Source organism: Ctenocephalides felis, unplaced genomic scaffold, assembly GCF_003426905.1.
Source record: "Ctenocephalides felis isolate EL2017-DRISC unplaced genomic scaffold, ASM342690v1 CF-g0.4_SCAFFOLD_03572, whole genome shotgun sequence".
In the NCBI taxonomy this organism is placed as follows: Eukaryota; Metazoa; Arthropoda; class Insecta; order Siphonaptera; family Pulicidae; genus Ctenocephalides; species Ctenocephalides felis.
This window is the reverse complement of record NW_020539726.1, coordinates 13,647,691-13,663,667: the sequence shown is the minus strand read 5'-3', so window position 1 is coordinate 13,663,667 and position 15,977 is coordinate 13,647,691. Positions and strand designations below refer to the sequence as shown.

General features: G+C 28.7%; 3 protein-coding genes across 3 annotated transcripts; 2 read left to right on the top strand and 1 right to left on the bottom strand.

Moving 5' to 3' along the window:
- Positions 1-4,108: 4,108 nt before the first annotated feature.
- Positions 4,109-6,184, top strand: LOC113388124 (CDP-diacylglycerol--inositol 3-phosphatidyltransferase-like). Its single transcript, XM_026625527.1, has 5 exons — positions 4,109-4,151; positions 4,228-4,362; positions 4,487-4,640; positions 4,712-4,875; positions 6,030-6,184. Exons 1-5 carry the CDS (start codon positions 4,109-4,111, stop codon positions 6,182-6,184), a joined length of 651 nt encoding a protein of 216 aa, XP_026481312.1.
- Positions 6,185-13,230: 7,046 nt separating this feature from the next.
- Positions 13,231-14,426, top strand: LOC113387877 (X-box-binding protein 1-like). The gene is made up of 3 exons (XM_026625265.1): positions 13,231-13,473; positions 13,651-14,097; positions 14,173-14,426. The coding sequence occupies exons 1-3, from the start codon at positions 13,334-13,336 to the stop codon at positions 14,300-14,302; spliced, it is 717 nt and encodes a 238-aa protein (XP_026481050.1). The 5' UTR covers positions 13,231-13,333; the 3' UTR covers positions 14,303-14,426.
- A 543-nt stretch (positions 14,427-14,969) lies between these two features.
- On the bottom strand, positions 14,970-15,953 carry LOC113387929 (transcription elongation factor SPT4-like). Its single transcript, XM_026625312.1, has 4 exons — positions 15,794-15,953; positions 15,621-15,727; positions 15,186-15,241; positions 14,970-15,121 (listed from the first exon to the last, which is right to left on the bottom strand). The coding sequence occupies exons 1-4, from the start codon at positions 15,860-15,862 to the stop codon at positions 15,003-15,005; spliced, it is 351 nt and encodes a 116-aa protein (XP_026481097.1). The 5' UTR covers positions 15,863-15,953; the 3' UTR covers positions 14,970-15,002.
- Between the last annotated feature and the right edge of the window lie 24 nt (positions 15,954-15,977).

Sequence of the window (15,977 nt, the reverse complement as noted above, 5' to 3'; positions counted from 1 at the left end):
AACCCTACTAATTTTGTTTAATTTTTTTATGTGTACGCCATAAACTAAGGTGACCATAGTTTTTCATGACAAAATCTGGACGGCAACTTGTAAATATACTAATCCGGGTTTGGGGGTGTGGTTTTATACCAAATAACTTAAATATGATTTAAAGTAACAAATTCTATATAAGGACACAATAAAAATTGGATTTTACAATGAATAGTAAAAACTTTATTGTACAATTATATTTTATATAATTCTTATATTTTTTATCTATTTTTTTCGCTTTTAAGCCATGTATAAAATGTTCAACTTTCCTTGTAAAACGTAGTGACAATTAGTACTCATGCTGGTCGAAAGGCAGTCAAAAAGTTCATTTTCATAATTTTTGCTAGTTTTTATAAAATTGAAAATGAAAGTTCGAAATTATTAATGTGAGAAGCTACTTTAACTCGCCTTTGCAATTTTGTATTTGTCAATTTTTTCATTCACAACAATACGTTATAATCGTTGTATATATAATTTGCAGATATTTGTTGCAAGTTGTAATTTTATCATCAACTAATTGCGAAGATTCAATCTAAATTTAATCTTATCGAAAACGCATTATTTGGCTGCTCGCCAAAATTATTTTTCCTAACTTCCTTTTATTACTTGGGGAAGATGATTAGATCATCTAAGTAAATTCAGAGTAATCTTAAAAATAATATCACTTATTTCAGATTTCTTGTTATATTAATATTCGGCAACTAAAGTCTGCTTATTTATTGGCTGTGAAACACAACCGTATAGTAGACGTCCGTCGCATACAGAGGGAAGCGGAAAAGCTAGGTCAAAGCCATGTTGTTGCATTATGCACGAAGCGGCTGAAAATGTGATATTCTATAATAATATATTTCTATGAAACTATTGATATTAAAACAATTAAATGTTTATATATTTTTTATATTGTTTAACTATATTTATATCATTTTATATTAAAGTATTGACCAATGTCATTGTATAAAAATGTTATAGATTATTATTGTAAGGAATATTATTTGTTTTTATAATAATGTTTTTATAAAAATAACATCTATTTAAAATTTCATACTGAGTTTGTAGAAGTTGATGAGGTTACGTAAATTATTCATATATTAGGAAACATTTGTTTAAACTTTCAAAACTACCCGAATATGTACACACGCATGAATATTCTTTAATTGATATTTTCTGGATTTTTTTAAATAAATTGATAAGGGTTTCTTTTCCGAACATCTACAAAATTTTAGGAGTGAAGTTAAACGAGTGGGCTTTTTTCGAAAGAGTGTTGTACCAGGATACTTTTGAAAATTTTTATTTATGGTGAATCACACTTAATTCATGTTGCCTCATTCTTTTGTGTACATTAGAAAGAACAGTCGTTGCAAGAAACAGAATATACTAGGTCAGTATTGAAATTGGATGGAGTAGGAGATTTAATGTTCAGTTAAAAAATTTGTTCATCCTTATACTCTTCCAACAAATTTTTTATGAGCATTTATTCTCCTACTCCATCAAATTTCAATACTGACTTAGAATAATCTTGCAACGACTGTTCTTTCCAATACATTGGACAAACCTCACAATATGTACACAACAGTATGAGGCAACATGAATTAAGTGTGGTTCACCATAAACCAATTGATTCAATTAAAATAATCCTGATAACTTATTTATGGACAAATATAAGCCAACACAAAAAGTGCAATATAAATTTATTTGTTTAGTAATTGTGATAAAAGTTTATTATAAAAAAGTGGAGAAGCTCACCAGATGACTCGATAAAGTAAACATTATAAACATAAATTACTGTAGTATTAAATATATTACATATTATTAAAAAATGTAATTTTGAAAATGTTTGAAATATATTTTTAAATTAAATTTACATTATTAATTATTTACAATCACTAAAGGGTATAAAATAATTAGAAGCTTCGATTGAAAGATTGATTGATTGTAATTGATTGTTAATATTTGTCAGTAGAGGAGCAAACCTGAATGGGAAGCATTAGTTTGTTTAGTTTGATAAATGAAAATTAATATATGTACCTAAATAATATATAATGGAAACCATGTTAAAGAAATATAGCAAAAAACATGTGTTCTACTACCATAAAGATTATTATCTCATTGTTGTGAACTGACGCGTAATCAAGATACTGACTGGTGGTTTACTGCTTTTTTAGGTTTTAACCAGATATTGTTTCAATGAAAATTGTGAATTGCATAATAAATAATTTCTTTATAGCGTTTCTTGACAAAAACAAAGATTAAAACATTGTGAATCTATTAATAAACTTATTCGCTCCCAGTGCTCAGAAGAATAATGCAAGTGCTGCGACCTAAAGCACAATATTGCTTTTCAATTACTTATTTTGATGCGAATCAGAAATCTGATGGCTCGACCGTTACGAGTTTATTTGAATTAAGTAAAATCTGATTAGAATCTAGTTGTTGAGGGTCAACTTCTCGAATGATTCCAATTGGCATGTAATTAGTGCTATATAATATAATCATATATATATAATAATTAGGCTTATATGTAATAGATACATATATAATAACTTTACTAGTTATTACCTACTTTTCGGCATATCTACATTGTTAACTATGATTGTTAATTTATTAACTTATTCCCATAGGTAGGTAGGGTAAGTTATAGTAATCGCATGGTGGTAATCGCAAGATGATCGAAAATGAAAATTTTTATATATCTTTACGTTTCAAAGGTTTCTGAATATATTAGCATACCTTAGAAAAAATGGATGTATGTGTGTGTGTGTGCGCGCGGATACAAATTTTCAACGACGATTTCTGGAACACCGATTAACCGATTTGAATAATTCAAAAAACATTTGAATTGTATTTATAAGGAGATGTGCTGATTAGTTTTGGCGAAGTCAGGTCTAGCCGTTCCGAAGATACGGGGCAAAAAGTGCCAAAAACGGTAATTCAGTTTTCAAGAGAACGGAGCGTCCGATTTTATTAACTCAAAAAACATTTTACTTGTATTGACAAGATGAAGAACTGTTTATATTTTTGGGACGGCAGGTCCAGCGGTTATGGATTCTCAATAAAAATAAGTTAAAAAGATGTCATTTAGCGGTCCAAAATATTTATTCGACTTATGTACACACACATCATCAGATTTATTATAGAGATTTTAATAATGTGTATACATTTTGTGTAATTTTTTTTGGATTCCGTACCAATTGGTACGTAAAAATCATAAGATTTTTCATTTCAAAATTTAAAATGGTTCAAATAAATGTCCTCGACATTTTCGACAGTATGGAATAATCGATTTGAATAATTTAAAAAACATTCGATTCGTATTCATAAAGGAGACGTGCTGATTAGTTTTTAGGCATGGCAGGTCTAGCCGTTTCGAAGATAATTTTCTAAAAAATTTCAAACTTCTAGAAAAATTTAAAATAAATTCTAAATCATCAAGAAAAATCAAATTAAAAAAAATGAACAAATTTCTTATAAACATACACAAAGTTGTTTGTAGAACACGCTCGTCGCCTAATTTAAAATGCACTTATGAATTTATATCGTAATGTATTTATAATAAATAATCTTTTTGAAATTATTCAAAACAAATATTGATTATTTGCATTTCTCCCATGTTTAATTACGGCACGGAAAGTTCCCCCAATATGCCTTAAGGGAAGGCACGATGCCAAATGAGAAACAAGTTCAAATTTTAATTCAAATTAAGCGCCATCTCACGACATGTGTATGCTTTAGGTGTCAATGATATGTCAAATTTAAGGAGTGTCTAATCTTTAGCATCTTATCTACGATGAGAATAAAAAACTGACAACTCAAACATCAAATAATCAAACGAAGATGTTTGTTTCAGAATTTAAGATTTGAACCACCCTTGGATTGCCCCCTAGAAATTGACATTTTGTGATTTATATTAAGTGAAATTTGATACATATGTATAAAATTATATTCTTATGAGCATCATTTCGAAGATACTGGCTCATTATTAGAAGAAATTAGTAAAAATTAATTCATAGAAGATTTAAGAAATCAATATCTTTAATTTGATTAGTAACATCAGAGACAAATTTGAGTACCAGGAAAAATCATGGATACCGAAAATATATTTCTTTTTGTGCCTAATTTAATTGGTACTTCAATATATAATATATATTAAACAATCAAAATAATAACATAGATATTAATTGAAAATTAAATTTGTTTCAGGATATGGCCGAGTGATTTTAGCTATTATTTCCTTTTATTTTATGCCCACAAACTATGTAGTTGCCTGTGGGTGTTATATTATCAGTGGATTACTAGATGCAGTTGATGGACATGCTGCTCGATATTTTAATCAAAGTAAACTAGCCATTAAATATGAATTTATATTATTAATGAGACTATTACATTTGCACATATTAAAGACAATCTTAATTTTGCCTTATTGTTAGTTTATTTATAACATTTGTTCTTTATCATTCAGGTACTAAGTTTGGAGCAATTTTGGATCAGTTGACTGACCGATGTGGAACTATGTGTCTATTAGTAACTCTAAGTTACTTTTATCCAAAATACATGTTTTTGTTCCAACTTTCCATTTGCATTGATATAGCTTGCCACTGGATATATTTACATTCGTAAGAATTTTAACTGATAAATAATTTTTTATATATCATTCTGTTTATATTGTAATCAATATTCACTTCAGGTCTTTACTACAAGGAAAAGTGTCTCATAAATTCATTGACATGTCTGAGAACCCTATAATGCATTTATATTATACTTCTAAACCAGTTCTATTTGGAATGTGTGCAGGGAATGAGGCTTTTTATGCTGCATTGTATTTGCTATATTTTACTGAAGGACCTTTAAGTGAGTAGAAAAATATTTATCAATTTATCAAAAAATTCTTTGGTATTTAGTTTGCAATATTATTCTTGAAATGCTTAATACTTAAAAATTCATTTGGTGTCTGAAATCTGATTTGGACTATCATTATTTACCATATAAGTCTAATAATTGCTTTGAATGAAATTATACTCAATTTTGAATCAATGAATTAATGAAGAAAAAAATAGAGCCCACGTAAGGTTCACATACTATTGAAGTAAAACTTTTTTGCTACTGTACAAGATGGCATTTAAGTAAAAATAAATACATCATGTAACAATTTTGAATAATGTTTATTAGTGATATGGTAACACTCGTGATGCACACATTTATTAGTGTCATCCATTGTACACATTTATATAATGATAAATTATAAATTATATATTCATAATAGCATTAAAAATATGTATAATATTTAAAAACAATAATGTAATTAAAGTCATACTTCAAATATGACATGATCAGTTTGTCATTGCAATTAGCATTTAGAAATGAACATTCATTAGAGAAATGAAGTAATTGCTGATTAATAAATTCTATAATATTTGTTCACACAGTGGATTATGTTAAACAATGCCTAAACACAGTTAAATAAACATTTTAAAGTTACATCGTAGTACAAATCTTGATTTAATAAAAGAAGCCTGAATCAGAAGAATATTTTACCCTGTTCCTTGAAAATAATAAAATAAATTAAACATTTGTGCCGTGTACTAAACGAAATTAGAGATTAGAAATTATTCTTATATTAGTTAAGTATACAACGTTGATGCCGGTACGCATAGAACGACAGATCTCTATGTACATACATGACGACTAATCACAATCGACCCGTATAGAAATGATTTCATCGAAAGCGAATGATTTGCAGTTCAGGCGTAACGTTATTTCCGTTGCATTCTCACAGATTTACACCCTAGCCGCGCCTAAAGAAGTTTTACTTCAATAAAGCCCTATAGATTTGTCTCCAAAATGTGTAATTTCTGACTTTGAATCAAGCTTTAATCAAGATGAAAATAATTCAAGACTTGTCTTAAAAAAATGCAAAAATAATATAGGATTTTTTTCTATTTTTAACCATATTTCAATTCTTTATAACCATATAATTATTAAAATATATTATTTTCTCCATACAGTTGCCGGGTTATCTCTATTCAGAATCATTGCTTATTTAAGTGCGCCAATTGCAATCACTAAATCTTTTATATCTATTGTACATGGAGTGGTGGCCTGTGTCAATTTGTCTAAGATCGATGTTGCAGAACGCAAAGAATTGCTCAAAAAACAGTAAATGAATAGGTAAGCAATTTTTAAAAGTGGTTTAATATATTCTTTTATCCCTTACTACTTATGATAAATATGATAAATATAGTTTATATTAGTAGTAATATATTATAAATCGAAAGTGTTCCAGTTTCAAGTGTCAATTGTTTACATTTTTGACAAAAATATTTCAATTGTTATTCAATCAAAACTTATACTCTTTTAATTTTGTACTTACTGTTTAGAGAACGTTTAATATTTGTATCAAATCATTATTAATACTTTGATTTGACGAATTCCAAAGAGTTGAACTGTAATTTGCAGTTTTAGTCAGATCTATTTAGAGTGATAAATGTTAATTTAATATATATTTATTTAATATTAATAGTTATTCCTCTAGACAATACATAATAGTTATTACTATTATACTAGGGGTGCAATGAGTAGAGATAAGTTTCTCTTAATTTTTGTTGAGAGATTTTGATAGCTTTATTGATAATAGATGTAATGCATTAAATGTCCTTATTAATGTGATCAACTTCTGATTTTTTAAAATGATTATTTTACAGTTATTTAAAGATCAAATAAAAATTATTAAGTAACAACTTTAGTTATTCTGGAAATTAAATTTGATAACTGACAAAAGCACTTTTACACAGGGTTGTAATGTTTTTTTAATTAGTAATTTTTTTTTGCATTGTTATTTAATCATTGTGTTTAATGATAGAAGATATTAGAAATTTGAAACAAATTTAATACTAATTAATGTGTTGTTATATCATTAATTTAATATAATGAAAAATAAGTCATAAAAAATCTATTATGTTCGCATTTTGTGAAATCATGTTGTCTACTTCATCCACTGACTATACAAATAGTATGCTTTACATAACGTTAATACTAAAAGTGTATTCTATTGCATTTATTGTAATTTCTTTATCACAATTGTTATAATTTTAAATAATTTATGTATGTTAAGGATAATATAATGTACTATCCCAAATACTGAGGTTATTCTTTATGTTTCACATGTAGATGATATTGCTAGAACCTTTTAAATTTTTTTAATAAATTAAAAAATCTATAAATAATTTATATATATATATATATATAATATATATATATATATATAATGCAAATCTCATGGAGCAACTAAGAAAAGATAAACCAACTTTTAAAACCTATTAAGTTCAAACTTAAAATTATTGCCAGAGGCATGAATGCGAAATATTATTTGAGATAATAGTTTAAACATTGTTTAAATAAATGAATTGTAATAAATATTAGTAATATTACTATTAATTCATTCACCATGAACAGTTTAGCAATCAATGCTATTTAAAATAAGTGATAATTTTATTAACTTGGCGGCTTTTTTGAAATATGAAGGCATTAAGCACAATAACATTTTAACTACAGTGTTTTGGAGTTAATATTTCAGTAAATAAAATAAAATTCGAAATATGCAAAAAAATTTTCATATTAATATTATATGTACTATGATTAAATAATAGCTTCGTTATAAACTATTTGTAATTGGACAATTGGTATTTTGCTTAAAGCACGTTACAAGAACTTTCCGATATGTGTAAATAATCGACTTAAACAATAATAAATTAATTAATTAATTTGAGTGACTTATAAGTATTCCGAGTGGATTTAATACGCGTTATTGAAAATCAAACATGTGTCTTTCTGAAAGCAAATTGAACCCGTTTCCGTTGGTTTAAAATGGTTCAGTATGTTCATTAAGACTAGATATTCTATTTCCATACCAAGTAAAATGTCTAATTTTAACAAACATTTTTTCAAACTTTGATGAATTTTTATAATTATAAAATTTTGGTTAACTTACGTTTACTTAAGACAGATTGATTTTGATAGATAGATTCGATGATATATATCTATCGTCAAAAAAAAGTTTCATGAAATCGACAACAAATATTTTTTTAACTGTTAATTACAAGAAAACGGCTTCCGGTCGATCTTTACCTAACACTAATCAGTACGATTCCCAACCAATATCTTTCGAACGGTTTTTGAATTTTCCGATTATTTTACACTTTTTTTTTGCTAATTACATAGAAATCGGCTTTGCCGATCGTCGCGCAAAGCCTATAACCGCTAGTCCTCATCGAGATACATCGAATGGTTTTTATTTTGACTTCCCTTAGGGTAAGTTATAGTAATCGCAAAAAATCGAAAATGAAATTTTTTGTATATCTTTACGTTTCAAAGGTTTCTGAATATTTTGGCATAACTTAGAAAAAATGGATGTATGTGTGTGTGTGAGCGGATAAAAATTTTCGTCGAAGATTTTGAGAACATCGATCAACCGATTTGAATAATTCATAAAACATTCGATTCGTATTGATAAAGAGACGTGCTTTGGCGAGAAAGGTCTAGCCGTTTCGAAGATACGGAGCAAAAAGTGCAAAAAATGGCAGGTTCTGAGAGAACAAATCGGCCGATTAGAATATGATTCAAAAAATATTGTAATCGCATTGATGTGGAGAGGTACTGATTAGTTTTTGGTATAGGCAGGTTCAGCCCGTTCGAAGATATGCGTAATCATGTCGTATAACTGATGAGTTGGTTGGCGCGTCACCGCAATTTTTGTTCGCGTTAGTAGATTAGAAAATCAAAACTGATCGGGTTCGAATCCCACAACTGTAATATTTTTTTAAAAAAAATTTTAAATACTTTTTATGTTTGTATAGTTGATACTGCATGAAGTATTTAAAATTGTTAACTCAGTGCATTGAGTATACCCACTAAACCAGTTACGTAATCTTACGTAATTTTAGTGTAAGAAATATGTAATCTACATTACGTAATTCGATATTACGAAATAATTACAAAAATATTACGTAGTTCATCTACAAAAAATATTACGTGAGAAAAATGAGGATTTTATTTCATATATACAGGGCCGGATTTAGAAATTTGGCGCCCCGGTGCACTGACAAAAATGCCGCCCCATCCCTGAAGTTTTACGAACTTTCGAACTTTTTTTAAAGCAATCGCGCTGCTTCTGCTGCGTAGGGATAAAATATAGAAGCGCGTAAGCGCCACGTCGCAGTCTAACGGATAAACAATGTTACAGAACGCATATAAATGTAAACAAAATGTATACTTATTATTATAATATCTTTAAAATATCTGATAATTTAATGTGCATATGTCTTATGATCACTTTTGTCCGCCAAATATTTTTTTTTCAAATTTTATTATTAGATCATCGAAACCGCTAGACCTGCCCCCCCACAAATTTAATCAGTTATTTATTCTGTAAATTTTTTTGAATGATATTGGACGCTTTTTTTCTCAAAAACTGAATTATCATTTTTGGCATTTTGGCCCGTATCTTCAAAACAGTTGGACCTGCCTTGGCCAATAACTAATCAGCACTTCTTCTTATCAATAGGAATTGAATCATTTAAAATCGGTTGATCCGTGTTCTCGAAATCGACTTGAATAATTAAAAAATATTAGATTTGTATTGATGGGGAGACGTGCCGATTAGCTTTTGGCACAGGCAATTTCGAAAAATGGTAATTGAATTTCGATATTTCTTCTCTGAAACAGCTACGCAGCGAGACTGCTTTGCAAAAAGTTCATCAATTTTCACTTTTCGAAAAATTTCAAAATACAAAAAATGTGCTTTATAAATATATTACTTAATTGAACAATATAAATATAAATTACTAGAATAAAAGTCTTTTTTTTTCATTTTTCAAACAATTTTAAAGCTCTTTATGAAATGTAATTTTCAGTACGGAATGTTTTAGTAATTTGTCTTAAGGCACAATGCCATAAGTCATTAGTTTAAATTTTTTTTCGACGCTGTAAGCTTGGAAGTGCACAAATTCGTCATTTTAAGAGGGCTCGAGAACGTTCGTTGTTAAAAAAAAGTTGATTATATTGTATAGAATTTTTTTCTCACTATCCAAATTTTGCCGCCCCCCAAAATTTGCCGCCCTGGGCAGTAGCCCCGATTGCCCCTACTGTAAATCCAGCACTGCATATATATTACATAAACTAGCATGGCATCGTGCCTTAAGGCAAATTGCTGCAGCTTCCCGTACTAATAATTATTTTCTTTTAAAAAGATTAACATTTTTGAATAAATTTTACTTTGAAAAAATTAGATTTTTGAGAAACTATAAAATTTTGACAAAACTTTACCTTTTCTGAAAAAAAAAGACTTTTTGAAAAAAATTTTTTTCTTTATTTTGAAATATTTTGAAAATTCTGAACTTTTTTTCAAAGCAATCGTACTGCATTAACTGCATAGAGACGAAATATAGAAGCGCGTAAGCGCCGCGTCGCCGTCTAACGAATAAACATTGGTACGGAACCGACAGGATTGTAAACAAAATTTATAGTGCAGTAAACGGAGAGGAAAAAAGGGTATAACCTCTGAATTTTTTTACTGTGCTCCGAATTAAATGAAATTTTGAAATTAGGTTCATCTTACCCTCAAGTTCAAAAGTGAAAACAATTCGGGTTGCGCCATCACCCCCCGGGGGGATAACACCCCTTCTCAATTGTGTAATTACATTTTTTTCAAAATAACGGCGGAAATCGATAGAAAAACTAATTATAAGAAAAAAATGTCTTTTATAGTTTTTCAAAAAAACTAATACTTTTCAAGTTACTGGCCATTAAAGATTCATATATTTTTGGCGTATTTTCTTCGTTTTTTGCAAATATCACTTAAAAGATACATTTGAATGAAAATCATGTAATGAACAATATAATGTCAATAAAAATCTTAATAAATCGGTATTACATGAAGTGTTCTAGAAAAAATATTAAACAAGATTTGAAAGAGCAAAGTCGTTTTTTATTTCGTTTAAGATTTAATTGTTGTATTTAAAGCCATCTAGTGTCGAGGTTTTACATTTTATGCATTTCGGTCAAATTGGGTTTTATAGTGCTCAACATAAGCTTTGAAATGAGTGCTGTTACAAGTTTTTTTTCGTGTAAAATGAGTTAGCTATCATGCAAATAAGAAGCATATACGAAGTTTTTTTCTTATAAATCATGTGGTTTAATAAGCGCCGTTTCTACCAGAATTGAAGTAATTCACATTCCATCTAGAATTCACTTCATTATAGACATCTTGATGGATTCTAGTAGATTCACTACTTTAGTACAAACTATTTTCAGAAAACTCACGATTTTATAAAAACTTTTTTTTCCAATTTGCGCGTCCGCGCAGTCTTTAAACATTCATAACAATTTTTGTGTGAGAGAAAAATAATAAAAAACAATAATAAACCAGAAAGATTTCTTTGATTTTTATCTATATGCTTTTATACGTATCTTTTATTATTTCTGAGATATAATGAAAATAATTTCGATTTTTAAAAAAATTGGAAAATTTTTTTTTATAAAATCGTGTGTTTTCTGAAAATAGTTTGTACTAAAGTAGTGAATCTGCTAGAATCCATTAAGATGTCTATAATGAAGTGAATTCTGGTTGGAAGGTGAACTACTTTAATTCTGGTGGAAATGGCGCTCATTAAACCATATGATTTAAAAGAAAAAAACTTCGTATATGCTTCTTTTTTGCATGATAGCTCACTCATTTTACACGCAAAAAACTTGTAACAGCACTCATTTTAAAGCTTATGTTGAGCACTATAAAACCCAATTTGACCGAAATGCATAAAATGTAAAACCTCGCCACTAGATGGCTTTAAATACAACAATTAAATCTTGAACGAAATAAAAAACGTCTTTGCTCTTTCAAATCTTGCTTAATATTTTTCCTAGAACACTTTATGTAATACCGATTTATTAAGATTTTCATAGACATTATTTTGTTCATTACATGATTTTCATTCAAATGTATATTTTAGGAGATATTTGCAAAAAAAACGAAGAAAACGCCAAAAATATATGAATCTTTAGTGGCCAGTAACTTGAAAAGTATTAGTTTTTTTGAAAAACTATAAAATACATTTTTTTCTTATAATTAGTTTTTCTATCGATTTCCGACGTTATTCTGAAAAAATGTAATCACACAAATGAGAGGGGAGTGTCATCCCCCCGGGGGGTGATGGCGCAACCCGAATTGTTTTCACTTTTGAACTTGAGGGTAAGATGAACCTAATTCCAAAATTTTATTCAATTCGGAGAACAGTAAAAAAATTCAGACCGAAAACGCTCCGTTTACTGCACTATTATACTTACTGTTAAAATCTCTATAAAATATCAAATAATTTGATGTGAATATGTCTAGTTATCATTTTTGACCGCCAAATGGCATTTTTTTTTACTTTTTTCATTAGATCTCCGAAACTGCTAGATCTGCCTTTGCCAAAAACTAATCAGCACGTCTCCTTATCAATACAAATCGAATGTTTTTTGAATTATTCAAATCGATTGATCGGCGTACCCGAAATCACGACGAAAATTTGTATCCGCACATACACACACACACACACATACATCCATTTTTTTAAGGTATGCCAAAATATTCAGAAACCTCTGAAATGTAAAGATATATAAAAATTTTCATTTTCGATTTTTTTGCGATTACTATAACTTGCCCTACGGGAAGTTAATAAAAATGGCTTGCGATTTTTCGGAATATTTCGTTTCATGAGCATATGCATGCATATACTGCGCGAACGAAAAAATGATGCATTTGAAATGAAATATGTTCATTATTCTAACAGTAAGTCGCTTAATCAGATTTTTTCATTATTATCAATATATTTCATTCAAACATATATAAACAACGTCGTCTAATTTTGAATTAGGTTCGGTCGTTTTTGAGAAAACGTCGACGAAAAGTCTAAAATCCGCTCACAAACACACACACATACTTTTTCCATATATGTATATTCATATATAGTCAACCAATTCGTAATTAATTATGCCTGGATTAGAGACTGCGTATTTACCTATTACGTTACGATGCATTTCAGGTCTTCTTTTCTCTTTCTTTCGACCAATCGCGTTGAAACACATAACATGTGTTTTAAGTGGGGAAAGCAAATTGTGTATTGTGTCAGAATTTGACGTATTACATCAGAAAATATGTAGTGGAAACAAAAATGAAATTTCTTAGTTGTTTTGAAGCAACATACTTAAGCTCTACATGCTTTTGCATAATCGTAAATAAAAACAAATATGCTATAGCAATTCAAAGATTATTAAAATGAGTGAGCCTATAATTATCACCATCCCAAGTTTTGTGAAGTATGAAAGTGATACAAGTAAAATGAACATCGGTGGAAATCTTTCTAATGGAAGAAAAAGGAGGTTGAATTTGACATGGGAAGAAAGAATTCAAAGAAAGTAAGTGTTTGAAGATAGATCAAAATTTTTTTTCGTGTATCTTTTACTGCGACACAAAAGATGATATCAAATAAATTAGTTTAAAATGATTATACATTTTACCACACATTTTCTGATGAAAGATCAAGTTCAGATTATAATATCATAATTTTTGCATTTCAATTATTTTGTTTACAGAAAACTTAAGAATAGAGTGGCCGCACAAACCTCCAGAGATCGAAAGAAAGCACAATTGGAAGAACTGACAGTGCAAGTTACCACATTGCAAGCAGAATGCAATAAATTAAAATCACTGAATGAGAAACTATTATACGAAAACTCCATTCTACATAGAAAACTTTCTGAGCAAACTTCTAATTCTACTACAATTGTCAGCTCTGAGCTCTTGAATAGACCAGCAGTGTCCATCACAACTCCTCTGCAGCAGGAGAATGCATCAGAGCTGGCAGTTGTAGCAGAAGGAAAAGTGAAGAATCAAAAATCGATAAGTCAGAGACAGAATCTATTATCAGTTCTTGCGGTTTTAACTTTCCTGATCTCTTACAAGTCATCGAATCAGAAGAATGCCTTGAAAGCATTGCCAACAATTTCTTGTCAGGAACCATCTTCGATGACTTTGCAAAGGTATAGATAATTTTAATTTTGCATAGACAGATATAGAATATGATGTATATTTAAACCTCTTTTATTGCATTTTAGGATTTTGCACAAGATACTAAAACACCCAAAGTTGAAGTGGTCCCTCCAGCACGGTCTTCATCAGAACGGTTGGAACATTCAACACATGAAGCCACAAATCATAAAATTAATGAAATACCAAATACAATAAAAATTGACATGGATATATTACAAGATCACAATGATAATAATATACAAAATACTACTTATGATGTGGATATATTGGAGTTGCCAGTAGATATAGATGAGCAGGTGGTAGAAATTACAAATGAAGGTGAACCTATTATTCGAGATGGTATTGTATCAATAGAAACTAATTCATCAAAATTAGATGAATCTTGCAATTCAGAGATCTTCAGGTTAAATGATGAAAAAAGTATTCATTTTGATAATGATTATTCAGATGTATCTAATCATTTTAGTAAATATTCAAACAATAAGTATAATGATAATGGTTATGAATCAATGGCATCACCTCAAAGTGAAACTTCTATTACAAGCAGTGAAAATTATTGGGATGATAGACTTTATGAATTGTTTCCAGATTTGGAATTCTAACAGTTTAAATATTTACTTAATATGAAATCATTCCTATTTTTATATTGATATTTTTATTATGAATAAGTTCATAATGGAAGTACCAATTGTTTAAGAATGCTATGCCATCATTCGCGCACCTTCTTAATATTAGTAATATAAGAAATCAAATTTAATTATGACAAATAATATATAATGTTTAGCATGTACATATTTATTTAAAGTATTTTGTATATTATTATTACATATTAAAAATAGCTTATCAAAGAAAATATATATAAAAAAAGAAATTTGTATGATTCTATTATGCCTCTTTAACGTTGACTTGTATCTCTAGAACGATACACAATTCCTCTACTTTTCATTTCTCTTATAACATTAGCTGGTAAACGACCTTGTACAGATATAGCGTAGATGCCCCTTGCACATCGAGCTATATAAAAAACGTTTTATAAAGCTTTCATGTTTTAAAAACAAGTTTAATGATATTCACTTACTTATTCTTTGCCATTTGCAGACCCAACTATCCTCAGGACTCATTACGGCAATCATACTAAAATTAAATTTTAATATAATTAGCAGTTTGCATAAGCCTTTTAATAATTGATAGCAAGCATTCAGGTGATCATACTAAAATTTTAAATATATTCTGATTGATATCGAACATTTAGAGTCATAGAAAAGCTTTGAGATATTTCAATTGAAATAAATTGATTCATCTGGTACAGAGTTTTTTAGTTCTTTCGTTCAGATTTTTTTATATTCGCATTATGTTTAATTTTGATGTAAGGTGTTACAAATATTGTGGAAATATAGCTGTACACAAATATTTCATATAATGATTGGATTTCTGAGTGGGCAATATAAATACACCAATCAATACTACAGCAAAAGTATGAAAATAATAATTCTAAATCCTTCTCGATACATACCCATCAAAATTATTACTAGTGCAATCATAAACATTGTCTTTATTGTTTTTCATTCGTAAAAACTCGTCACAATTATCGCATCCATCGTACTCAAACTGTTCAAAGCCCTAAAATATTTCATGATATAATATTATTAGAATATAAAAATTAATACAAGCATTTTTTGCACATACTTTAATAAGTGAACACACAAGGCAAGCGCGTAGGCCTCGCAAATCTTTTGGAATTGTTTCTAACGACATGTTTACTATTACTATCAATAGCCAATTAATGGAAAATTATCCTATAAATTATAAGATAAAATTCAACGCTATTATTGAAAATCTAACCGCAAAGCAAATCATCAACTTAATATGA

Bases quoted from the DNA above. Each gene is read 5' to 3' on its own strand.
- LOC113388124 (XM_026625527.1), top strand. From the start codon at position 4,109: ATGGATACCGAAAATATATTTCTTTTTGTGCCTAATTTAATTG. The intron at 4,641-4,711 runs GTAAGAATTTTA...TATTCACTTCAG, and splicing joins CACTGGATATATTTACATTC to GTCTTTACTACAAGGAAAAG. The intron at 4,876-6,029 runs GTGAGTAGAAAA...TTCTCCATACAG, and splicing joins TTTTACTGAAGGACCTTTAA to TTGCCGGGTTATCTCTATTC.
- LOC113387877 (XM_026625265.1), top strand. From the start codon at position 13,334: ATGAGTGAGCCTATAATTATCACCATCCCAAGTTTTGTGAAGTATGAA. The intron at 13,474-13,650 runs GTAAGTGTTTGA...TTTTGTTTACAG, and splicing joins GAAGAAAGAATTCAAAGAAA to AAAACTTAAGAATAGAGTGG. The intron at 14,098-14,172 runs GTATAGATAATT...ATTGCATTTTAG, and splicing joins TCTTCGATGACTTTGCAAAG to GATTTTGCACAAGATACTAA.
- LOC113387929 (XM_026625312.1), bottom strand. From the start codon at position 15,862: ATGTCGTTAGAAACAATTCCAAAAGATTTGCGAGGCCTACGCGCTTGC. The intron at 15,242-15,620 runs GTATGTATCGAG...ATTTAATTTTAG, and splicing joins ACTAGTAATAATTTTGATGG to TATGATTGCCGTAATGAGTC. The intron at 15,122-15,185 runs GTAAGTGAATAT...TTTTTTATATAG, and splicing joins CTGCAAATGGCAAAGAATAA to CTCGATGTGCAAGGGGCATC.